We start from the raw sequence: 26,082 nt of genomic DNA, 5'->3' as shown, positions 1-26,082 counted from the left end.
GTGTTACCACAATTAGGAATGTTCTTCTTGAGGGCTACTAGAGAAGGGAATTAATTCAAATATTTCCTTTTTTTCTTTTCTTTTTTTTACACTGTCAGAGCGTTTTCGTTATCCAGCAGGGGTCATCGAGTGCACAAGAGGTCCTGTATAAAGCAATCATGGCCACTTATGAAGGGGTGTAGGTTTTGCTTAAAAGATAGGGGGCGTAAATGAGACGCTGTGTCATGGTAAGGACTGGCCCATTAGTTTGTTTGCTTTCAGACATTTTCACATTCCACGCAGCTGTTATTTGCTACCACATTATTAGCACTCAGCGTACTGTCTTAAAATGTGTCTTGTTGCTTGACTTGACTCACTAGTTAGTGAGTCACTTCAACACATAGTCTGCAAAGTGGCCTATTGGACAAAATCACACCTGAGTTAAGTGTAATTTACACTAATGGGCTTTGTGTCATGCCACCCTTCGGCCAACAGGAAACCATTTTATTTTGTCTTAAGGTTCTCGGTTTCCTTGCAGCAAGGATGTGTGCTCCATTAACTCACCATGCATAGGCTGTTTATCAGTGTGAAAACACTGTGGCAGGAAAAACAAACGTCCTGAAGCCCCAAGTTATCATGGCTAGCCAACTGTTGACCAGGAAGTCCTTCTCTTGCTACATAAAGCCCCTACAAACTAGACACCAACAGTTATCTCAGCAGTGTTGAGGTTATTACACCATTGTGAGACAGAAATACCCAGCGTCAATAAAAGTTTTTTTGTTCAGTGTCTGGTCAAATGTTAAACTTCTTATTCTCTTCTTGACCTTTTAAAGACCGGAAAATCCCAAAGGAGCAGATTGAACATGTTCTACAGAGAGAGGCAGAAGGGTGAAGTGCTTCAGACCTGGATTATAATTAAACTTGCCATATTGCAACAAGAAGATTTTCCTAATTTCTTTTATTAATCCCCATTCTTAGTTGTAGAGAATCCGAATTCTTTTTAATGGCCAGGTTTATTTACATATACAGGAAATTGTCTTGGTGATTGGTGCATGGGACATAAAACATATAACATGACAACAAAATAGCAAAAACAAGAATAAAAGACAAATGATTTACAAGATATTAAATAATAATAAATAATGTGGGCATGCGCAGAGGGCTAAGATGCAGTGAATTGGAAATGGCAAACCCAGTGTCAGTGGGATGCAGGGGGCTTGTTTGTGAGCACCACTGCCGTGGGGAAAAAACTGTTCAGGTGGCACGAGGTTTTGGTCTTTATAGCCCGGAACTTTCTGCCAGATGGGAGTCTCTGAAATAGGTGGTGACTGCGATGGGAAAGATCAGCGATGATCTTGCATGCTCTCGTGATCAGTAGTGAAGTGAAGTGAAGTCCTCTTTATTCTTTTTTTTCGAATATTGTTTGTATTTGAATTTGTCCTCTTTGTGGCCCTTTTAGTTATTTAATTGCCCACCAACCTTCTTAATTTTACTGTACACCCCACATATTCTTGACCTCATTATCTTTTCTTATCTGAATTCAAAAGGTTGTGTTCTCCTCATAAATTGTAATAGATAAAAGGTAATTTGCCTGTGAGTTAATAACAGAGTTTAAGGTATCTGGTGGTCAAACCTTTTCGACAGTCTACCACATTATTCTGTTTTATACACAGTGAGATTCTCTCTTTTGTGTGCGCGCGCGCGCCCCCAAGACATCCTCTCACTGTGACCAAAGGACCCTCCCCCGAAGGATGGTAAGATGCGACACAAACTTCAGCACGAAAGGCAAAGTGCTCCTTAAGTTACGTTGTCATTGTTTTGTTCCGTTTGAGTTTGAGAATCGTCACATTTTGGGAGAAAGATTTGTTTTTTTTATTATATATATTTGCGTTAAGGGTCGGACAATATTGGGACGAAGAGTCGACAACTGTGGATTCCGTTAAGTGAGGTGAGTGAGTCTCCAGATAAATCACACCAGCATACCTTTGGCAATTGTTATGTGTCTGAATATAAACTCTGGAGAACCTTGAGGAAATACTGTGGCAGATTTTTTAACATTTTTGCTGCATTGTCGTGACCAACTTCTTGCAAGAAAATAATTAGGTATAGGCCGAGATACAATAGGCTCTCCATATGACTTTTCCCTAAGTACAATGAACATGATGTGCTCCAGTGTGCTGCAAATAGGTTTGTTTTTCGCAGAATGTTTTGTGTACATATACACTTAGTTATTTAGCAGGCGCTCTTATCCAGAGCGTAAGTACAGGGACATTCTCCCCGAGACAAGTAGGGTGAAGCGTCTTGCCAACGTCATTTTGGCCGGGAATTGAACCGGCAACCTTCCGATTATTAGCCCGATTCCCAAACCGCTCAGCCACCTGACTCCCATTGTGTGTAGATGTCCTTAACTATCAATATGTTCCTGTGCATTGATCAAGTGGTGTTTTACACTGTCTGAACTGAACTATTGTTTAAATGGTTCATCTAGGTTTGGTTGTAGCCTCCTTGTCATCAGAAACTATCTACAAAATGAACCATGTTGAACAGAAAAGTCATTACAATAGATATTAACTAGTCAAACACCTTTTGTCCAATGTTATGTTCCACTATGTGTGACTCTGTGGTTTCAATGATCCTTTGGCTACTTTCCATATTAGACACTGGAGGAAGTATGGGAGTAGGTCCCTTGTTGTTTCCTTGCTTACATTAGGAGCCAGGATGGTTTTCCAAGAATTTAATTGTCTTTGTTGTGGCTGTGCCAGACTGACTCATACCAGTGACACATTGTGACATGTTCCTAGTCAACTTAACCTTAACCCAACATGATAATCCAGCATCCATCAGTTGTATCTCTGTATCTCGAAGGACAATACATAACTTGTCTTTCATGTCTGACGCATGGTATGATGTAAACAGCATAGCCTACTGTTTATAGTGGGGGGGGGGGGGGAGTAGTTTGTGCGATAGCCTAATGAAGGGAAACTGGCGTTTTGAAATGGAAGGGAGAAAACAGGACAGAGTAACACAGCGGATATCACTATATCACTATACTATATAAAAAAATACATATAAATAGTAGTTATAACATAGTTAAGGCGGCAGGCGTGTGTTGCTTAGGCGGCCTGATTTTATGTATACTCAGAGTGTTTCTTTAGAACAAAGATAACTGCATAATGTATGATATTGTATAAAAAAGAAATCCAGATTCCAGAAGTTGTTGTGAAGGCTTCTACTATGGATTCAAGTGAGCCTGGAACTGTTACACATTACTCAACACCTGAAGGGAGCCTAAAGGGAGAAGTCATGATTAATATCCAGTAAATCCCTCCTGCCTGATTCAGCCAGCTCCAAACCTCTTTCCTACACTATCCAGATGCTTTAGGAAAACACATTTGATGTTTCTGTAGTTTGTGGATCCCCCTATTTCAAGAAAATACCTCAAATAATGGCAGAATTTTGTATTTTGGCTGATTCAGTCTGATAATCTGCATAAGAGGACATTGACATATTCCACCTTCAAAATAGTGTCTGTCCTCCTACAGACTGTTACAGCTATCAGTGATCTATTGTGATCTATTTTCTGTCTGGTGTCACAACAAGCTCCTCTTTTATATCAAATATCTGGGGATTCTAAGTTCCTTCCTTATATGTCTGGCCTACTCACTATGTTTTTGTCCAGAAAGATATTGGGTTTGAGTTCTGACAAGCCATTGGATATGTTTATGTTGGGATGACACTGGCCAGAGACACCAGAGTAGAGGTACAAATAGACTGAAGCGATGAGGTAAGTGTAGTTATATAAAACAATGTAGATTTAATGCCAGAACTTTTCTTTTGCAGATGTTAATAGTGACGCCGCAGACAGAGCACAGTTCCTGCAGGTTTTCACTTGAAAAGCCGTTTTCATGAGATTTATGCTCCAAGGCCACACACAATTTGGGTCTTTTGGAGTTGAGATCACGATTCCTTATTGAATCAGGTATAACTGTATAGACTAATTACTTTATGCAGAGTTCTATACAGTATATCACATAGTAAGTATGTACATTATAGTGTATTGTAACTGACTTGATACATCTTTGACAGTCTGTATTCTATATATGTTTCTGTTTCTGAATTTTGAAAGCTCACTTTTATGAGCTTACATTTTTCAAGTAAATGAGAAATCCATACCATTCAATTGACCAGTGTCCAATTTTCAGAGCATTTAAAACCAATGAATCATTGACAAAAAAGCACAGCACACTCTAAACTAGGTGACAGAGACTAAATATCCCTTCCACATGCTTATATAAGCCTTTCAAGCCCATGTTTTCTGCAGCCGTGTAGATAATTTGGAGCAGATATGAGTGCAGCCATGCCACTCGTGGTTTTGGGTCGGTTTCGCCTCGGTTTCTTCTCTCCTGCTGTGGAATACGGACAGTTGCTATAGGGGTTTGGCTCCAGTAAGCCTTCATATAAAGAACAGAGGTTGGGGGGGTTTTGGAAAAAGAAACGAAGCAGAGGCTGGGAGGGGTGACGGAGCCACCACAGAGTACTTGTACTGTGGTGAGGGTCGTTTCTGGAGTTGCTTGTGTTGTTGGATGGTTTGGGTTGGTTGGTGTTTCAGAGGGGAGGGTGGGGGAGTGCTGGAGACATACTTAATTAAGTAAACGGGGGCCTGCTCTGGTGTCTCCAGTTGTGTGCGCTGTCTGAAGAAAACTGAAACCTGAGATCTGATTTGAGGAAATGTAGTATAATTATTGTGCCCTTGCTGCTGGCTATGTGAAATGATTGCCCAAGTGTCTTTTAGCAACTTATGTGAGGTCATGTATACAAAGGAAAGCTTGAGATGGAAATTCATTTGATCAACTGTTGGGCGAAATGTCCTATATGCACAGCGCATAATATGAAATCTGCATGTGCAAATGAAGTGAAACAATGTCATGCTTGGCACAATTGGCTCTCTCTGTTAAACCATTGGATGCTTTTCTTGATTTCAAACCCAGAGGTACTCTTCCAGCTGCGAAGAGCTATGACTCCATGCCCCTTCATCATGTATTTTATGAGTCCTTCCTTTAGGTTCAAGTGTTTCCATCACTCAGGTCAAGTAGTAAAAAAGATCTTTAGTCACAGAGTGTGGGGACATACAGATTGATAGACCACCCTCTCATTATTCACTGCAATGTATATTGTCAGAAAAATAATTGAAAGTAAAAATAATAGGTAGCAAATCCACAGGGTTTGCTCTCGGAAAATATTGATGCCAGAAGGGTAAAGATAGTGTTGCTCATGAGAGTTTCCTTTTGCATGATAGTATTCCCACCTCAGTCGCGTGTGCTTGTCATAGGAAGAGGGATTTGGGATGCAGACCTAGGTTTACATGCAAGATGTTTCCGCTCAGCTTCCTATTGTTTTTCCTAGCTCTGTCCCTATGGCTTTTCGTTATGACGGATGAGGCAAAGGAGAGAGCGTGGACTTGTGGGACTGTCGAGGTTTGGGAGACTGGGCTGTTTTCCTCAGAGTCAAATGCAGAAGTTGTTTTTTTCTTGCTGCACCATGGCGGACAAAGTATTTAGGTCAGCAGACAGCTCATCCCTCTGCATTTTTGGAGTTTAGCTCGAGTTAAGAGTCAGGACCAAGGGTTACTAAGCCGAGTTCCGGAATCAAAAGATAATTGTCACTTCTCCAGATGTATATGATTTGAGAGTTCTTAACTGTAGATAGTACTACTGTATGCGCTAATGATGACAAAATAATTGGTAGATGAAGCGCTTATTAGTACCTTAACCATTTAAAAATACTATATTGCATTGATATTTTACTTATCACTTGTGCTTCCTTTAAATGAAAGAGACCATACCTATACAAAACTGGATGCCCCCAACCTCCTCTCCTTCCTGTCATTCCTCCCTGTCTCCCCTGTCCCCCTTGTTTGCCCAGGATGTCCTGTTAGGTGACATACGACCTGTCTCTTTCTGACTTCCTGTTGTGTGTGGTAGGCCTGCAGGTGTCATAGCAAAAAGAAAAAGTGACAAATTGTGTTTGGCTTGGCCATTCTAATCATATACAATTCATCATTTACTGTACTTCTTATTAAGCTAATATGGCATAAAAATGCATGCTGCCACTGCAGTACCTATAGGTTTTAATCTAGGTCAGTGCAGTGCCACTGCAGTACCTATAGGTTTTAATCTAGGTCAGTGCAGTGCCACTGCAGTACCTATAGGTTTTAATCTAGGTCAGTGCAGTGCCACTGCTCTGAAAAGCATAATCAAGCTGCCAAAGTATAGGAACGTTTTCAAGGGTTCACCTACGGGGTAGAACACGTGGCCTGAAGTTTTTTCTTTAAAAAGTTCTTTAACTTCCAGATGTGGAAGATGAGGTCCATCTGGAGAGAGAGAGAGAGAGAGAGAGAGAGTAAGGGTGAGAGAGAGAGAGAGAGTAAGGGTGAGAGAGAATAACAGAGAGAGAGATTTGGGTTGTATGAAGAAAAGCTGCGATAAAATGATCACATTAATGAGGAGCAGGTTTCCTCCTGGCACTCCAGAAAGGCATCATACTGTGGGACAGAGGCAAGCCAGTAAATCAATGGGGTTTAACTGGGAGGAATTTACTGGCCCCAACTGGACTTCCTGGAAATAGAGATAGCGAGCGAGCAGGTACCTACCTCTACTTCAGCTTCCACTTGTGTTTTCTACCTCACCGAGTCCTTATTAGTCAGTGTGGTTGTCAGCAGCTGTACTTTACTTATAGCTAGACGCTAGGTCACATGGATAGCTTACTGTCTCCTGGTGCTGTATTTTGCACGATCAAGCACAAACCCTAAAGGCTTTTTTTACTTTCACATTTAGGGTCCCATGAGGTAAGTGCCCAGGTGGGGGGGGGACCATTATTACAACCCAAACAGGAACTGATGTCTGCAGAGTCATCCACAACAACAACAACAACTGTAAAATAAGACATCAACACCAACACCAAAATGGGTTGAAGATATTATCCATCTCAGTTGTTTCAAATAAACTTGCCAGCCAGTCACATTAGAAGTGTTGTCTTAATCATAACCAGATGTGGTGTGGTTGTAGTCTGTAATCATAAATTTCTCTCAGTTTCATGGAACCGTGAAGTTCAAAATCCAATGAAAGCCAGTGCATATGTGCACTGTCAATAGCATGGAATGAATCTTGTTCACTGGTTCAGTGTAAACGACAGAGCTGACTCCATGGGAGATGGATGCCCTACCACATACAGTCAGGCAAAACTGGATCTGAGTGGTCATGTTGTTAAATGGAAAGATCCGCCGAAATGAGAAAAGATCCAACTGTTTAAGTTATGGATTACCATGGCTGTATTTGATATGGAAACCATGTAAATCCATCGACGTACTGTGATATGTGTTGACACATTAAGGCCTAGCCGAGCCTGTTGGTCTGTGTTACAGTAATGTTGGTACTAGTGTTAGCCGAGAGCCCAATGGGGTCATCGTATTCCACGCCCGACCACTTGAGAGGGGATTGAGCTCCGACCAGGACCAATACTTTCAGCATGAGCCGGAGCCAAAGGAAAGATAATAGTGGCTAGGGATGGAGAAATTGGCAGTGCATGTGTGTGTGTGTGTGTGTGTGTGTGTGTTTGTACACGTGTCAAGGAAAGCGCACGCCAGATCCCCCTCAAATGAGGTCTGCATGTGCACATCTGTGTTTATTGTGATGTGTTATTTTTGATGACAAGGCAAGTTTTGCAGTCCACATCATTTCAGCATTTCTTTTTAGCATTTCCTTTTGTTAAACTACTTTTTGCTTGCCTGTTTCCCCTCAATAAGAAATAACAGGGGAAACAAATGAAGTACTGTCACTGTACATGGGACGACCAGTGATTGATAGCACGGTGATGGATAGTGTACATGGGACGACCAGTGATTGATAGCACGGTGATGGATAGTCTCCCACATTAAGGGTGAGGGTTAAACTGTAAAAACAGTACTGATATTTGTGACCTCCGCTGCAGTTACACCAGACATGCACACGGGTCTTGCAGCCATTCAATCAAGACAGGATTCATCAAAAGTGGTTGATTGCTGCAGTGAAAATGTTAGTTGAAGCAAAGGTGATGAATGTGAACACAATCTGAAGAGGTTATGTCTCCTACTGTTTGTTAGGTTGAAGACAGTTCCACATGATTTATTTTTTGTTTTCGGACTTTGAAGACCTGTGACCTCTTAGCCTGTCTTGTGTATGCTGGAAGATCCCCATGTACAAGCAAACAGGAATAAATGTTTTCTCTGGCAATGTCATGAGGGTTTCATTTGAAGACGCTATATAGCATCATATCACCATATTGAATCAAAGGTTTCTTAACCTCTTTTTTCCATTAAAAACAGGACAGTGAAGCTGAATTTAAAAGACAGAATAGCATTAAAAATTAACAAACAAAGCATTTAAAAGTGAATAAAATAGTAATGTCTAGATTAAGAAAGAACAATGAGGACTCTTGTCAGAGTTAAGAAGGTTTCAAACATTCCATCTTCCATATTGACTTGTTTTTGACTGAATATGTTAAGACTGCTTAGTCAGGCTGTTCAGTTTAATTCATTTCTCAATTTTACCGTTGAAGTGTTTTGGAATTCTGATAAATTCTCTTTATAAAGCACTTCATTTGTGTGAAAGCAGAGCATGCTTTCATATCAAACAGAAAACTGAGCTTTAGTCCCAAGATAATTGGCCAAGGAGTTGTCACGCACTGTCCTTGTTCTTTACTGTCGCTGGTACAGAAAAGGCTACGTTAGGGTTTAAGTTACATGGAAGACATTTAGCACTGGCATTACATTTTTTAAGAAAAGTATACAGTTTAATTAATTTGAATAGTTTTCAGCTTCAACTGTGCATACAACTTTACTTATAATAATAACTCACATATAATAATGTAAGGAATTGTTGGAAATATGGCACAACAAACATTTAGCTCGAAACACAAACTTCTCGCATCACGATGTGAGGGAAGAGAAAAACGAGTAATTTAACACTCAGGTTACGAAGTTCAAGGACACAATGTGATGAGTCTTCATATTCATATTCAAACTATGAAGCCTTATGAGTGTTTCTCAAACACAAAACCACTTGATTATAGGATAATTACACGTCCGGTAAATACTGTAATGTGATTGGAGACGCCTAAGCATGGGTTTGTAATAATGTTAACCATGTGGTTTTTTCAATCGTGTTCTTGCTGTGTACGTTTACAATGAAAGATTGTGTTCTGGTCATGGTTTGTGGAAAGTTTCTTTTACAACAATCCCATGTGTCTGTGCACACATTATCATCCACATAACATTACAGTACATATAATTACTGCACTTGTACGGTCATGTTCCTCCAAAACCTCAGCCAAGGCCTCCATTTTGGGTTTCATTTTGCGTAAGATTGTAAAAACAACTATACAGCGGATTAAAAGCGCCTTTGAACCTACGGAGTGGGTGTTCTGGTATACCTATGCACAGATGTATCTGCATGTACATGTCTGTCTCGTGGCCGCTGCTTGAGTGCTTCTGAGTGTCTCTGTTTGCTTGTCAGGACCGCTACACTTTCCCTGACCGATGAAGCCACAGTCATTCGGCATGTGGTTCTGGTCTGAGTGTGGAGGCAGCGTGTGCTGTGGGCCTTGCTGCGTGGTGCGACTCAAACTGGCCACAAGCCCAATTCAACAAAGGGAGAATATGTTTCCAGAGCATCAGCGCTAGACACGTTTGACCAGACTAGGACCTCAAATGTACCTTCTCAATCATATTTATGTGGTTGTAGGTACCATGTGTGATATAGATTCAGCTGAAACCACTCAGCTCATATTCCCTGTTAGTATCCTCACATGTTGGCGTCCTCACATCGCCCAAAACAACAGCATTGTCATGGTAACCTTATCACTCCTTACCTCCATTATCCACAATAGTCTCTGTTTTCTGTCACTGTAGTGACACTGGCCATGACATAAGCTCTCTACACCCGTGCCACATGACTGACATCACAGCTAGAGACTCCAATACAAACACCCCAGCTCCAGTTTATCAGGCTGTTGGCTCTGGAGGTCAACAGAGGAAAAAGTTTGACCATCCCAAAAGTGGGAAACCTTCTTGTTATGCTGCTTCTCTCTCCTATTCACTTTGATGTTCAAAGCAAACGTGACCATGAATCTGTGACCTGTAGTGTCTAGTTAGTGAGAGTCTTGGTTCCCACTGGAACCCAAACTTGGATGGCTGTAGAGTCGTGGGGAGTGGAAGGGGGGTGGGTGGGTTGAGGTATCCTGTTATTTTGAATTCTAGAGCCACAAAAGCTGACATTGGCTTGACATAGTGACTTGGATTTGACTAAGGCCCTACTGCAGGGCAGATTTGTTTTGTTCTTCGCAGCTAGAGTCTTGATTAATGGAGCAGAACAGTGATGTTCTGTGTCTCAAACCTCAGGATGGATTAGAAGACGCCAGTGAGCACATGTCGTTATATTTAAACAGACTTTGCAGCAAAGTTATCGTGAAGTGCAGAGTTGCAAAATCCCAAGGATATTCAATGGAGGGTTGGTTTTATTACAATTTGCATGAATTTATCTGTAACTTTCCATCCTTTTGCTCCTGTACCCTAATGAGGACAATCCAAAAGATCTGCGTCGAATCTACACTTAGCACAATTCAGCAAAATATCAGACAGATTTGATGATACAAAAACGTTTGAAATGTATTGGTGTTAAAGTTCAAAGAACTCAAAGTTCACTCACATTAATCTTCCAGCAGAGAGCCCAGCCTGCAGTCTCTAAGCTCACTCAGCAAAATACAGACCTCTAACACCTTCCCAGAAGAACCCGCCTCCACCTTCCCTCCTAGATCATCCTTTTGTCATGCAACTCCCACGAGAACAGTCAACAGCACATGAGCTGCCAAGAGTTTCCACTCCCAATATTCCAGAAAGGGGAATGAAGCTTGTGGTTCGGTACCAACCATACTGTTTGTCTGCCTTACTGTAAACACTCTAATAGATAAACTTGAGAAATCATCTGAATCGACAGGAGACATAATTTTTCATTGTTTTTGCAAAACTATTTGTTTTAATAGTTTTAGACTGAAGGGATTGGATTTGGCATTCTGTGATTCTGCACCCATTCTACCAGAGAGTTGTTTGAGACTGTCTGCTCCTTCCACCCTCTAACCCTTCCACCCACTCACCCACCCACCTACCCACCCACCCGCCATGTGGCATTACAGGGACCAGGGAGTGTGTGCCAGCCTAGCTGTGGTAGAGGAACCGTGGCCATTGTGTGCGCCAAGACGAAATGCCAGATGCAAAGGATTATGGGTTTTATAACCAGTTTACAGTAACTCTGTTTTAATGGGGGAGGGGGAGGGCAGGGTGGGGGGGGGTTGGTTGGTGTGTCATATGGAGCTCTCCATCTAATTCTATCCAACTGGCTGTCGCTCACAGCTTTGGAGAGGTGTTAGAGATTTGTTATTCTTACAGTTGAACTGAAAATTGATGATACAAACCTATGCCTGATGTATTGAGAACAGTAACTGCTATCAACCTGAGTCAGTCGATGTTGCATATAGCTGAATCTTCACATCCGTCCCACGAGAAAAAATGCTTGTGGATTACATATTTGCAGATGAATGGCTTGCTGTCACAGAACAAAAACGGTTCTGATGTAATCACCAAGCACTGATACAGAGCCATCCTACGACTTTGTTGAGCGATGCCGTACAATTCAGTAGGACTGGCATCATTTGCTTCTTTTTTTCAATTTTGGTTTCAGTAACATATATTTAAACCAGTTTCCCCATTGGGGATCAATAAAGTAAATCATCATCATATGTGGATTCTGGGGATTTAAAACAGTTTGAGCAAAGCATTCATACAGGAAATTCATTTGAGTTATTCTGTACGGGTATGCTGCCATTCTGCAATTCGTGGTACAATGGTAGCTTTGAGAAGTGCAGTAACAATTTTAAGACTTTCATTGTGTAGTTTGTGTCTGGCTTAGCTATTGGAGCCCCTCGAAGTAAAAAGTAGTTGTGCTTGGCATGGCACACAGCCTCTCTCACTCTCTGCCTGTCACCAGTCTACATTCAATGTGTTTTTTTGTCTTTATTTTATTTTCCTATCCTCTGTGACGCTCCTTTCCAAATGGTGACTAATATTTTCTCCCTCAATTAACATCGTAATCCTAGAGAGAGGGAGCGAGAGGGAGAGGGAGAGAGAGGGAGGGATAGAGGGGTGGTATGGGTGTGTGTGTTTGTGGGGGGAGAAAGTTACATTTTGATCAGTCCCATGTGCTGCATCTAGAATTGCACTATTTTCTGACAATATGAAAACTTGCTTGTTATCCAATATAGACAAAAAAGACTGCGCCCCTCTCTGAAATTGATGGTCTTTTTTTCCAAGGGGAAAACATTATGGATGTTTACAAATTTAATTGTTGAATGTAAGTTGTGATTTTGTTAAATCATAACAGTTGTTACATATAAATGAATGTGCAATAGCTTTTATTATTATTTATTAATTTACGTTTTTCAAATGAAGGCTTCCTGTTTAGGGTACAGATTTGTAACGTGATTAGAATGTGTCAATATAAAGACAGTCCTGTCAGAGGCAGAATTCATGTGTGAAATGAAATCATAATTACTATTGTGTTGCCATTTCATGTTACATGTTATTTCCAATCATACAACTAGGATTGGAATCAAATAGTAATGACACGTGTACAAGTGTCTTCAGAGATTAAGATGAAATCAGTGCATCTGTTTATATTTGATTCTTGTTTCCATTGAAGTCCTCATGTGGTTCTGGCAAGAGTATTGTGAGGCCCTTTAAAGCAGCAGAACAGTCTTCATTTAACACAATACACACACACACACGTGGGCCACAGTTTGGCTCCTGACACTGGACTCCAGGAAGAGCCCAATGAATTAGCAAATATCTTCACATACTATAAATAGTCTCTCTGTACTTGTTTCAAAATATGGGACTCATTTTGCATGTGGAATGGATCAAGAACATGAAAACAAACCTGTAAGTGTGTGTTTGCTTGTGCATGTGTGTGTGTGTGTGAGAAAGAGAGACAGAGAGAGAGAGAGAGAGAGAGAGAGAGAGAGAGAGAGAGAGAGAGAGAGAGAGAGAGAGAGAGAGAGAGACATGAAAAATAGCCTGCGCGTGTGTTGCTATTTCTCTATTGTTTTATTGGGCCACTTTAGAGTTCAATGAGATTGGCTGCTTTGCTCATTGAAATCAACTTAATAGCACAGCAGAGTACAGAAAGACAAAGCTCTTGCTTAAGGACCTTCACTTGGCCAGACTGGTTACTTGAATCATCTTGTGTTGTTGAGGTGTGTAAACTATTAAATATGTTGTATTTGTATTTCTGTCATTCTTGACACATGCGTACAGAATGTGAATTCTCCCACTGTTCAGTCCAAAATTGCATTAGTACCCATAATACCAACCTGGAGAAAATACAAGTAAAAAACAAAGGGTTAAAATAAGGATTGAGCATTAAGTGCAATAAGAATCTATTGGAGACACAGATGCCATAACAACAGGAATCAATAATCAGCCCACATCATGGGTGAAGCCAATGATTAAACCCAGCTCCAGACCACTACTTTACTGAATATTCTGACTCCTGAATTTGATCCATACCCCCTACAAGACGTTTACCTACCGTTTTAATTGAAGGTAATCCAGACATGAAATGTGAAAGTCTGCTTAGCTGAACTTCAAAACAAGTCTGTTTCTTTGCACTCCTAAACTCATTAAACACACACACACTATTTCTCAGCACTTAAGAATTCCCATGTGGTTTGAAGACTTCTAATGAAGCACAATTAAAATGAAAAAAAAAGGTAATGAAAAATATTTACCCCAATCCAATGAAGTGGATGGTAAAATTGATAGCTACTCTTAACAAAACCCATATGCCAGTTCTTTTAAAACTCTGTTTTTGTGGTTAAGGGTTTTGTGTCAGTGTGTTGCCAGAAAAAGGAATTAACTCCTGACAGAGACTAAAATGATCAGGAATGGTTATCTCAAGAGTAGCAGAGGAATGATTTGTGTTAATGCCACCATTTCAAAGTATGACCTTAGTACTGTAATGTAGCTGCTGTTCTGGCTAAAGTGAAACTGCTGAATTCAGTTCATGCACTGTTACCGACAGTTCTTTGTTACTGAATGGTTTGGATGGTGTCTGGAGTGTTTTTTCCAAGGGAGATCATGGTGACACTGGCAGGGAAAGTAAACCTTTCATTTTGAGGAGACAAGTGAGGAATCAAGTAGTTTGAAATGTCGTAAGTCTTCCGTTTTTGTCTTATTTTTGTCTTGTCTCATTATTTCGTCCATTCTAACATTTCTCTCCATGAGTTTTAAAAACTAGTTGACACATTTTGCTGTTTATCTTATACCGAGTTAGGACCACCACTCAAATCTATTCAAAGTACACATAAATCGGACTGCATTTGCCAAATCTACATTTATTACATATGCTTCAATATGTAGGGTACTTCAAGGTACCACTTCAAGGAGTCGAAACAAGCAATGGCATCTTTTAAACCCCTGTTGTTTCCAGTCAGTTAACTGTTAACTGTTAGTGGACCAATCCTTCCTTACTTTATGTGGAGAACTGAAAAAGCTGTGGTACACTAACTCTCAGTGGGGAAGTGTTAGGAAAACACAAGGGAATTAGGCTTGAATCTTATGTCAACATGCTGTCCCCTTGCTCCAAATACTGTCATGTTCCCACGATGCAGAGAATGGCCCCTTCAGACGACCCATGCCACTGTGTTCTCGCAGCTTCGGACGTTTCAGTAAGAGTTCTTCAGAAAAAAGGCCACTTTCTTTGGGAACGGACTCCCTGCTGCTCCCTGAGAGCCTGCGGCGGTCCCCATCCCAAGGCGTTCCCCCGGGCCTGGGATCTGATTAGATCCAGATGCTCTGTGGAAGGACTCTGCGAAGGGTTGGGGGGGGGGAGGTATGGAGTGTTCTGTTCGCTCAAGCTCTGATTGATAATAGCGTAGGATTGGAGGAGACTCGCGTTTCTAAACCCAGACCCCTCACTGTATGTCTCTCTCATTTACACACACTCACATGGGCTCTGTCTCTCCTCCCTTCTCTCCGTCGGTGTAGAGTTCCTTTGTTTTGAGTCCCACATGCAGGGCGACGGGGTGCCTTACCTCTCCCCAGTGTTTAATGAACTCACTATTCAGGGGTAATACTTACCCCTACTTCATTGGTACTACAAATACTCGGAAGTCCTGTTTCAATCACTTGACTGCTACTAAATTCATGCTCTGATAAAGGCTGTCTCGGCCAAAACATTTGCATGTTTAGTTTAATGTAAAATGTGGGAAATTGAGTCTGTGTTCTTTTTCTCGAATTCTTGCTTGATGTTAAAACAACATGAAAATTATAGGCTCTGAGTAATTCCTCCTCTTTCCTCTTTAGGACAATGCAGTCCCTGCAGAGCTGTATCATCCTCATGGTCCTCGTTGACTTGTCGAGGTCTCTGAGCCCGAGGGATCCCAATGTCTGCAGCCTATGGGAGAGGTCAGTCCCGATGAAGCTGAAACAAGTATCACCAAAGCACAAGTTGCCTTACATACATTACCGGACATGTACTGTATGTTGGTTCTCAGTGGGAAGCCCCTTGTCTTACCATATTGACAATGCCTCTCTTCTTCTGCTCACGGTTTTCCAATTCAGTTTCACAACTTCTGTGAAGGAGTCGTTCTCACACCCTTATGACCAGGTAACTGCGGAGCCCTGCTCTGACCCCCGAAGCTCCTACAGATGCACCCGCCACAGGTAGCGTTATTTTGCACTCACTTCCTGGTTTGGCTTATTTCCAGTTCCTGTTTGTTTAGAAGGATTGAGGGTAACGTGAAATTGCATTGTTTGTTGTCAAGGATTACCTATAAAACAGCATACCGGCAGGCCGTGAAGATGGACTATCGTAAGAGGTATCAATGCTGTCCTGGTTACTACGAAAGCAGTGAAAAATGTGTCCGTAAGTAATACCAAAGCTGAATACATACCGGTATTGGTAGTCTATGAAACCACATTTTAAATTGGTTTAGCCCTCTTCTCCAAGGTAAACTAAATTCAGTTTTGGTTTTCTAGCTCGTTGTACCAGAGAGTGTGTCCATGGACGTTGTGTTGCTCCAGACCGCTGCCACTGTGAGGGAGGTTGGCGAGGCAATGACTGCTCAAGTTGTGAGTTTGAAAATCGACATCTCGCAAGTCAGCACGTGCACAAACAAAGGACAAGTGACCATTCTCACACTACTCTTTCAAAGGAAACAGCCTTTGCAATGGAACTGGACCATTACCAAACACACAGCAATACGTGATTAATGAGAACCACATCCCTGGATGATTGCCTTAACATTCACTTAATCCACTCCTTCTGGCCAACTGTTTCTAAATCTGAATCTTATCTCTGAAACCACTATAACAACACTGGAGCTCAACATGCAGAATCCTATTTGGCTTGCATGGCGGCACGAGTTCAACCACATATCTTTAAAAACTGTAAAATGTTTGTTTAGCACTAAACACATCTTTACTCTTATTCAAATCCTTTAGAAGGAAATCTGTGTTGCCAAATTCAACCAACCTGTCTATCTGAACTCAACCAATTACAGTGCTTGGACTTTCACATGAACAGGCTTCACTGAAATTGGTGGTGGTTTGTTCTTGAAGAGGGAATGATGGGAAGGGGAAATGGAAAATGTTACCGAGCTCTCTCTGCTTCTCTCCTCCCCCTTCCCCTCTCTTTTCTACCTCTTTCTCTTTCTGGGCAGAAGAGCCCTAGCCTTGGCCCCAACTGTACAGACCTAGAATAGAGCCCACTGGCAGAATGAGAGTTGACACTTCCTGGATGCCTGAGTGTTGAGCTAGCTTGCTGAGGGAAATGAGAAATACATTGATGTTTCCGTGTTGAATATGCTCAACAGAGTCAGAGTAAGAGAAGGGGGAGAAAGAGGTTGAAAGAGAATGATAAAATCGAGAAAGAGAGAGTCGGGATCATAAGGTTGGTGACTATGATCATGTTCACTGTGAAAGCTAAAAGGGATGTCAATGGACATTGGCGGATACGAGATAAATGTCTTAGATTATTATTATATGTATAACATAAGCTTTGATTATGGAAAAGTAGCCAGAAGGAAAGATTAGGTAGGGTTCAGTAACTTTTCTGGGAGATGTAGGGTTTGGATACAGGCTAGGCCTCTACTACCAGTTGGACAATACACTTGGGAAAAGGCAGGAATTTTCCCACCATATCTTAATACATTCCCACTTACTGCACAATGGGGATCTGACATTTTAAAGTGCATCCCAGTGCACATCAACAAGACTTTCAGAGAAAATGCGAGATACTAAAACAACAAATAAATAAACAAACTTAAGTGTCTGTGAGAAAAAGTCTGTGACCAGTTAGGAATTCGATAGAGTGCTCTGCTCACAGATCACCCTTTTACGTACTGCAGCACTTTAATTCAAAGTCAACCATCCACACATGTACTTATCAACCCACTCACACACCCACCCACCCAGCCATCCACCCAGCCAGCCAACCACCCAGCCATCCACCCAATTACTGATCCACCAAATCCCTCCCACCCTCCCTTCCTTCCACTCCCTCCCTCACTCCCTCACCCCCTCACTCCCTCACTCACCCCCTCACTCCCTCACTCACCCCCTCACTTGCTCACTCACCTCACATGTACATGGCTGACGTCAGCTCTGGACACGTGAAATTGAGGACCTTGTGGGTCCCTCAGTAAATCTACATAGCGGTCCTGTAGAACGCCTGTGTAAACATTATTGCTGCTCCAGCTAAACTGCCCATAACTCACTCTGACACACAGTCAGGCTGAAAACCCTCAGCTCGCTCACATGCCCACACTGGAGAAACTAGTGACCACTTGATTCACTCAAACAAAATAGAAAAGTTACTGTAATAAACAAAGTGCCCCATGTTTTAGCCTCAAACCAAATTTGGCCATCACACCTGCACTTAATGTCTGTATAAGGCAAAGAAGGTTAGGAGATTATGTGCAGAACATATTCTAAGACATTATAAATTGGTGCTAAGTAAACACGGGTGCGTTCTTAAGTCTGTCACAGCCTAAAACCGAAAAGGTTTACACGGTAGGCATGCTTGAAATGATTGTGACGATAGCTTATGGCGTCAAGAGTGTGTCTAATCGTCCTGTATTGGATGTCTATTTTTCACTTAGAGAAAGCCCAGGCCCAGGCCAGTTAGTTATTGATGACAAATAAAGGAGGGGTGAGTGCATGACTGGTCCTGGTTTTCATGTCTGTAACCATCTCCCTCATGTCCTCTGGGGTGATTGAAATCCAAACTCTGCGAATCACTGTTGCTTGACAACCCCCTGAAACGTCCCACAGGACAGCTGAAAGACTCTGGATTTGAACGTCGTTCGTCTTCTTGGATCCATGCAAATTACCCTGTCAATTGCGTATCACATGCCTGTAATTTGATACTCTGGAGCTAAAGGCAGACTTGGATATAGATGGGCATGCCTGTCGGTTTGGGGGCTGTGGCTATACATGGAGAAGACACATTTTCTTGGGAGAACGATCACTAGGGTTGCCCTCTACACACATTCCTGTTTCGTTGTTGTTGGGTTGATATTAGAGTCCCATCGGTGTGAATATTACAGTCAGTTTTTTTTTTAATATGCATTTGTCATACTCTCATAAAGTACCATCACCATGTGCCATGTTGAAAGTAAACTAGTCTATGAATTAGTGTACGCTATTGTTTCTTTGTATCTTTGTTGTGGTATAATATGTATAGATATGAAATGACTGCCTGTTTAGAAATGTTTCCTCGGTGGCATCATCAGAACATTGTGTGTGTGTGTGTGTGTGTGTGTGCATGTATGTGTGTGTGTGTGTGTGGTTGTGTGTGTGTGTATGTGTGTATGTCTGGCATTCAGTTCATTGTTTCTCACACTGGGATGAAACGTTTTCTTTTTGCCTGTGTTTGATGCTTATCCTTGCCCTTGTCTTGTAGCCTGTGACAGTAATCAATGGGGTTCAGACTGCGGTCAGCTGTGCAAGTGTGAGAACGGCGGACTGTGTGATCCTGTCAGCGGTACCTGCCAGTGTCCCGCTGGATTCATAGGGCGCAGCTGCAAAGACCCCTGCCCCACAGGCACGTTCGGCAAGGGCTGTCTACAGAAGTGCCAGTGCGGAACTGGGGGGTCCTGTGATAAAATGGCCGGAGAATGCATCTGTCGCAGTGGCTTCACAGGGACACTGTGAGTAGATGCCCCAGATATATTGGGTTTTCTCATTTACTTTACGTGGATGGAGGTCTAAAGTGTGCTGTTATACTGTAACAGATAAGTACTCGACATATCATATTCACTCTCAACATGGTCTGTGGCCTTATTTCATTCTTCCAGTACACGTATATAGTGGAAAAAGACCCCATTCAAACACACTAGCTATGTGCATGCGTCATTAGTTACACCCAGTGTTTTAGATGCCCCAAAGGATGAGTAGAGAAAGAATGGACCTCACTACAAGGTAATAGTGGGAAAGTCTTTTATAGGAGGTAACTGCCAATTTAAAAATACAGAGCAGCACTCCAAGTACTAATAAAATATGTTCGGCAAATGTAACTCACAAATAAAGGCTTTTTTTTTGGTCTCTACTTTTGTGTCTAGTACTTTGTGTATTTCACATGGAGTCCTGTTAAATCCTTAGCTTCGGTTGTTGTGTGTTGTTCTTCTAAGATTTTTTCTCTCTGTTGCCTAGTTGTGAGGAGGCGTGCCCAAGGAGCAGATGCCCACTCCGATGCCCATGTCAGAATGGGGGCATCTGCCAGGGAAAGGGGGTCTGTGCCTGTCCTCATGGCTGGACGGTAAGATCCCCTCTTCAGCTTCACCTCTGGTGTCAGACATCATCCGTATATCATCCTCTGATTTTTTTCGTTCTTTCACCCTCTTTAGGGTGCGGTGTGCACTGAGCGTTGTGCAGAGGGAAGGTTTGGGCCAAACTGCGTCCATGAGTGTGTGTGTCACAACGGGGGCCACTGTGATCCTGAGACTGGCCAGTGCCAGTGTGCTGACGGCTTTACCGGAACAAGGTGTGAATGTATTTGTGTGACTGTATTAGTAAAACGTTTTTTTAAGACTTTAAGAAAAGTAGACCCAAGTTATGTAAATGTGGGAGTCATGTGGCTTAGCGGTTAGGGAATTGGGCTTGTAATCAGAAGGTTGCCGGTTCGATTCCAGGCCGTGTGTAATGACGTTGTGTCCTTGGGCAAGGCACTTCACCCCACTTGCCTCGGGGGGAATGTCCCTGTACTTACTGTAAGTCGCTCTGGATAAGAGCGTCTGCTAAATGACTAAATGTAAATGTCCGGTACATTTTCTCTGGGCATTTGTTCCACTCCAGGTGCAGTGAGGAGTGTTCGGTCGGCAGCTATGGGCAGGACTGTAAAGGCGTGTGTGACTGCGCCAACGGAGCGCGCTGCTACAACATCGACGGAGGCTGTCTGTGCGAGCCGGGCTTCAGTGGACCACACTGCAGGGAGAGGATGTGTCCTCACGGCACCTACGGCCTTTCCTGTGAACACAGCTGCCTCTGCAATGACAAGAACACGCTCAGGTATGGACCGCTCCCCACGTTCAAACGGATGGGAGTCAATGCCATACGTTCAGGCACAAATGTCCTTTTTTTTATACTTACATTTCTTGTGATGATTCTGCATTTGTTTTCTTTCTCCACTGGCCAGCTGTCACCCTATGAAAGGCGAGTGCACGTGCCAGCCAGGCTGGGCAGGACTCCACTGCAACGAAACGTGTGCTCGTGGTTTCTATGGCCACGGTTGCCTTGGGCCCTGCCTGTGTGTGAACGGAGGCATGTGTGACACCGTGAGCGGACACTGTCAGTGTGTCGCTGGGTACACGGTAAGGGGTCATGCTGTAGCGTAGAGAGACAAAGGTCGAGCGTTGCATACTGGCTTCCTCCCTACACTTGAGTCTTGCGTCTGTTTGCAGTTCAGACTGTTCTTACCTGCTTGTGGCCATTTCCCCAGGGGGATCACTGCGAGAGTCCCTGTAAGAGTGAAACGTATGGGAAGAACTGCTCACTGGAGTGCTCCTGTACCAACGCAGTGGACTGTTCGCCTATTGACGGGACGTGCTTCTGTAAAGAGGGTGAGCAAAAAGACAGACAAAAAGACAGACAGGGCAGGCCGGCAGGCAGGCAGGTGAAAAACAAAGACAAAAAAATAAAATAAGACAAAAGTGAATGCTTCATGGCCCAAGACAGGCAAAATATTCTGTATGAACACGTCACACCCACCTGTCACATTCTGTCTCTACAAAACAGCTTCTGTCTCGTGTGTCAACAGGGTGGAGAGGGCGAGACTGCTCCGTCCCCTGCTCAGAGAGCACCTGGGGCCCGGGCTGTAATGCCACCTGCCAGTGCGCCAACGGGGCGTCGTGTAACCCTGCAGATGGATCCTGCGCCTGCATGGCAGGCTGGCAGGGGGCCCTGTGTGACCAGTCATGCCCGGTTAGTGTCAGTGTGACGAAAGAACACTAACATCAGATTTCATAACGTACTGTATATCATTCAGCCTTTAAGGGTGCCAAAGTATAGCGTGATTCAATCACTTTTATCCATTGCGATATACTCATATGTCGTCTCTTCCTGGCTTCATAAAAAAAAATGCTTTGTTTTGTCTGCCCGTAACAAATAAGCGTACTTTGTACAATATGGATTGGCAGTGGTTAAACCAACCTCATTCTGTGTTGTTGAATGCAGCATGTTGGTTCCGTATCTTCATTGAGGAGTATATGCCAGCCATGTATTCACATTCACTGTGGCTCTTGCCAAAAAAGTGTTTGCTTGACTGATTATGTTGGCCAAAGGGTCCAGGGAATCCCCTGACGATGCCTTCTCCATTGGCATGTGTTTGGGTGCACAGATGGGCACGTTTGGGCCAGGCTGCCTGAAGAGGTGTGACTGTCGCCATGCCGATGGGTGCCAAGGTGCCAGCGGGCAGTGCCAGTGTCTGCCAGGGTGGACGGGTAAGTGCCGACTCTCTCCTTGTGACCGTGCCAGCTTGGATCTGGACCAAGATAATCGTTTGATTCAATTTGAGCTACAGGTTTTTCGAATCCCTCATACCATCTGACTCTCAGTATACTGTACCTGTTCAGTACCTTTTTAAACATTTTGTTCAACATATTTTTACCAGGTTCCCGCTGTACCCTTCCATGCCCAGAGGGTATGTGGGGCCGCAACTGTGAACAAACGTGTTCCTGTCAGAATAGCGCCACCTGTCTGCCTCATAGTGGCGCGTGCGTTTGCCGGCCAGGCTACTGGGGCCCTCTCTGTCAACAGAGTGAGTTGGCCGGAATCTATTCATCAATTTGAACCATCGCAATGACGACACCGTATGTACATTTCCCTCGACCTTGCTTTCTGACCCATGTTCCCCATGTCTCTCTATCAGTCTGCAGTGCGGGCAGGTATGGTGACCAGTGTGGTAACACGTGCCCGTCCTGTGTCCACTCCTCCTCATGCCACCATGTGACGGGCCAGTGTGTGTGTGCGCCCGGCTACACCGGAGTTCTCTGTGAACATGGTCAGTGGAGTTCGTGGATTAGATCTCCACCTGTATTTAGAAAATTATTCAGTCAAAATGTTAAAAATCCTGTACATATTTAAAGCCTTCCCTTAAAAAAACAAAACATAAAATGCAATCAAAAGGATGTTTTGAATTGAAGCAATTTAGGAGTTCAGAAAATTTTGTGTATTTTGTGTGATTCCCAGAATGTCCAGTGGGTCTCTATGGCAAGCAATGTACAGGAACGTGTAGATGCGCCCATAACTCAACATGTCACCACCAAGACGGTTCCTGCCACTGTCCATCTGGTTGGACCAGCCCCGACTGCTCCTCACGTGAGTCTAGTTCTACCAAATGAAAATGACGTATCAATCCCTTTAAAATAGTGGGTAGAGAAATAATATCATGATTATAATAAAATAAGAATTGGGGGAGCGATCAATGTGTACTATAACTTTTATGGTGATTTATCGTGTTTAAGAAAGGTGCATCATTTGGCAAAATTCACAATTCCATTTATCATATCGTTTTTTCTGGTTCTTTCCTTGTAGAGTGCCAACCCGGGAAGTTTGGTGCAAACTGTGCCCAGACGTGCTCTTGCCCTCCCAACTTCTTCTGTGACCCACAGACCGGAGAATGTGTCTGTGAAACAGGACCAGGCGTCGACTGCAAACAAGGTATACTGGTCAATGTAAATGGTCTCAGTCAGATTATGTTATACAAATTATAGTCAAGATTATATTGCTGTTGACCAAACAATGTTATACCAGTGTTAAAACCGCCCCTATCTGGTCTGTCCAATATAACCACACAATGCAATAAAGCTGTTAAATGACGTGAACAAACGTAAAATTCTTCTTCTCATTCCCCCTTCAGAGCGCTTTGTCAGCGTGATGGTGCCCATGTCCCCGGGTGAACGAGACTCATGGGGGGCCATTGCTGGGATCGTGGTGCTGGTCATCCTGGTGGTGCTGCTCCTGGTGCTTCTGCTGCTCTACCGCCGCAGGCAGAAGGAGAAGCAGACCAACACTCCCACCGTGTCCTTCTCCACCACACGCACCTCAAACTCTGAATACGCCGTGCCAGGTCAGAGAAGAATCCATAGTTTGATATTTAGGGATGCTACTGCTCCTTGTCAGTTTGGAAATATGATGTGTTTTTTTCTTCATTTCAGATGTTCCTCACAGTTACCACCACTATTACTCCAACCCCAGCTACCACACGCTGTCCCAGAGCAGACCTCCTCTACCACACTTCCCTAACAACCATGGCCGTGCCATCAAGGCGAGTGCAAACCCTCCAAAGCCCTTCATCTCAGATCTTCTGTGGTTATGAGTCATCAATGTCACAGACTTCCATTAACTTCCTCATATATATTTTCAATGTTTCCATTTTTGGAGAGGAGCAACTTACAGGCCAAGTCTGATTGGTCGATATTTGTGTCCTTTAAACAGAACACAAACAACCAACTGTTCTGCAGCGTGAAGAACATGGAGAGGGAAAGGCGGGGCTTGTTTGGGGCAGAGAGCAATGCAACTCTGCCTGCTGACTGGAAGCACCATGAGACCCGTAAAGACCCAGGTCTGCCCGTCTAATTGCCCCTCTCAAACTCTGCGTGCTCATTGCCAACCTTTGTTTACTGCCCTAGCTTCACCTGGTATTGATTCAGTATGTCTCCGGGACAGGCCTTTCGCTTTTATTAGTTTGTTATAAACTGTAAAAATCTGTGTTTGATATTTACAGGAGCTTTTGGAATTGATCGAAGTTACAGCTACAGCGCCAGCCTTGGGAAATATTACAACAAAGGTCTGCATGGTTTAAACCATTGTGCAATTCTTTCAGCATTTTATGCTTATATTTCCCCATCTCCCTTAAACAACCATATTTTGACTGATTATGGTCACATTTCTGGTACGTTGTTATAAACCATCCACTGCTCCTAATCCTACTGAGTGGCCACATATTACAAGCTCATGTCAAGTCAAACGTGTCTTACAATACAAAAGCCAATGTCTAGCCTTCACAAACGTTGTTCCGCTGGTCACAGAGCTGAAGGACACGGTGGCGGCGAGCAGCAGCTCTCTGAACAGTGAGAACCCGTACGCCACCATCAAAGACCTGCCGGGGCCGCCCTTCTGCTCGCATGAAAGCAGCTACATGGAGATGAAGTCAGCCATGCCTCGTGAGCGGTCCTACACTGAGATCAGTCCTCCGCCGTTCCACACGGCCACCCTGCGCAGAGGTGAGGAGGGGTCTTCTTGTTTCGGAAGTTTCTAGTAGCTGTGTAATACATACTCAAATGGCTGAGGTCAGGTCAGCCTGCAGTTTTTTTTCTTTCCCCTTGAGGATAAATAAAGCAGCTATCTATTGGTCCGTCTATCACGAGAGACACCGTTCACCAGAGAACGGTGTCTCTTTAGACCTATATCATAAGACTGCTTGGAAAAATCTGATTCAGTGTGATTAAAGATTACAAGTATGTCCTATGATGGCTATTTGTTAATGTATCTCCAAAGTCAGTACATTTTAATATTTATTTTATAATATGATATAGTCATATCATATGATACTCGAACAAAGCGCTAGCTGTTGATGAAATGAAGAGCTCTGATTTAGTATTGACCTCATTTAAGCAGAATCTGATGCATTGCCATTTTGGCAGTTATGTTTTAAGTCAAGTTGTGTGGTTAACTTTTGTTTTTCAGAACGCAGTTCCCTTGGCAACGTCCCAGAGGTGGAGCCTCAGAATCACTACGACCTGCCGGTTAACAGCCACATCCCAGGACATTACGACCTGCCACCTGTACGCAGACCACCATCGCCCACACGCAGGAGACCCCCTCAATGACACATCTTTCTCCTCGCAGCACTCACTGGACATGCAGGACAGGGAGGGGCTCCTCAGAAGCAGGACATATGGGGAGGTTTCTTGTACTAGCAAGAACATTGTGACATTGTAACACTGCCCTCCTGTGGATCAATGGTCAAACTTCAGGTTGATGACAAACTTGGGATCCAGACTGCAGAGCCAGGAAAAGTTTAAACGGATTGCCAAGATGCTGATGTGGCAGTTTGAAGAAACTCAAAACATTTGAGTTCTTACGTCAGTTTCTTTCTAATGTCATTGTCTCGTACTGCTCAAAGAATTCTAAAAACTTGAGATTTGGCACATTTCTAGGCATTGTCAGCAATTGTGTAACCTTGACGTTTTTTATATTCAAATCAGCTTCAGTCAATTCAAATGCCTTTTTAGTTCCTACTTCATAGTCCGTATTATATGTAAAAAATGTAAACAAATTGTCAATGCAGAAAAGATAAAAGCACATTTTGTACAGACGTACATAAAGTTAATCATCGTAAGAATGTTCATTATTGTAGAAAAAAACGTGTGTATATATTGTAAATAAAATATGAACTGATTTGAATTGGCATGTGTCATTTACAAAATAACGCACACAAAGTAGGATATCACCAAGTA

General features: G+C 43.0%; 1 protein-coding gene across 1 annotated transcript; it reads left to right on the top strand.

The window, feature by feature from the left end:
• The first annotated feature begins 1,652 nt into the window (after window positions 1–1,652).
• Window positions 1,653–26,029, top strand: pear1 (platelet endothelial aggregation receptor 1). Its single transcript, XM_047043963.1, has 24 exons — window positions 1,653–1,733; window positions 1,875–1,927; window positions 15,428–15,529; window positions 15,686–15,787; window positions 15,889–15,989; window positions 16,103–16,195; window positions 19,029–19,275; window positions 19,778–19,883; window positions 19,972–20,108; window positions 20,420–20,632; window positions 20,760–20,934; window positions 21,063–21,183; window positions 21,381–21,544; window positions 21,960–22,062; window positions 22,233–22,379; window positions 22,491–22,622; window positions 22,811–22,939; window positions 23,156–23,281; window positions 23,481–23,690; window positions 23,779–23,888; window positions 24,059–24,185; window positions 24,348–24,410; window positions 24,652–24,846; window positions 25,310–26,029. Exons 3-24 carry the CDS (start codon window positions 15,432–15,434, stop codon window positions 25,450–25,452), a joined length of 3,042 nt encoding a protein of 1,013 aa, XP_046899919.1. The 5' UTR covers window positions 1,653–1,733; window positions 1,875–1,927; window positions 15,428–15,431; the 3' UTR covers window positions 25,453–26,029.
• Window positions 26,030–26,082: the final 53 nt, after the last annotated feature.

This window comes from Hypomesus transpacificus, chromosome 2 (assembly GCF_021917145.1).
Source record: "Hypomesus transpacificus isolate Combined female chromosome 2, fHypTra1, whole genome shotgun sequence".
Classification (NCBI taxonomy): domain Eukaryota; kingdom Metazoa; phylum Chordata; class Actinopteri; order Osmeriformes; family Osmeridae; genus Hypomesus; species Hypomesus transpacificus.
This window is presented reverse-complemented; position numbering and strand designations above follow the sequence as displayed.

Bases quoted from the DNA above. Each gene is read 5' to 3' on its own strand.
- pear1 (XM_047043963.1), top strand. From the start codon at position 15,432: ATGCAGTCCCTGCAGAGCTGTATCATCCTCATGGTCCTCGTTGACTTG. The intron at 19,276-19,777 runs GTGAGTAGATGC...TCTGTTGCCTAG, and splicing joins AGTGGCTTCACAGGGACACT to TTGTGAGGAGGCGTGCCCAA. The intron at 23,282-23,480 runs GTATACTGGTCA...TTCCCCCTTCAG, and splicing joins AGGCGTCGACTGCAAACAAG to AGCGCTTTGTCAGCGTGATG.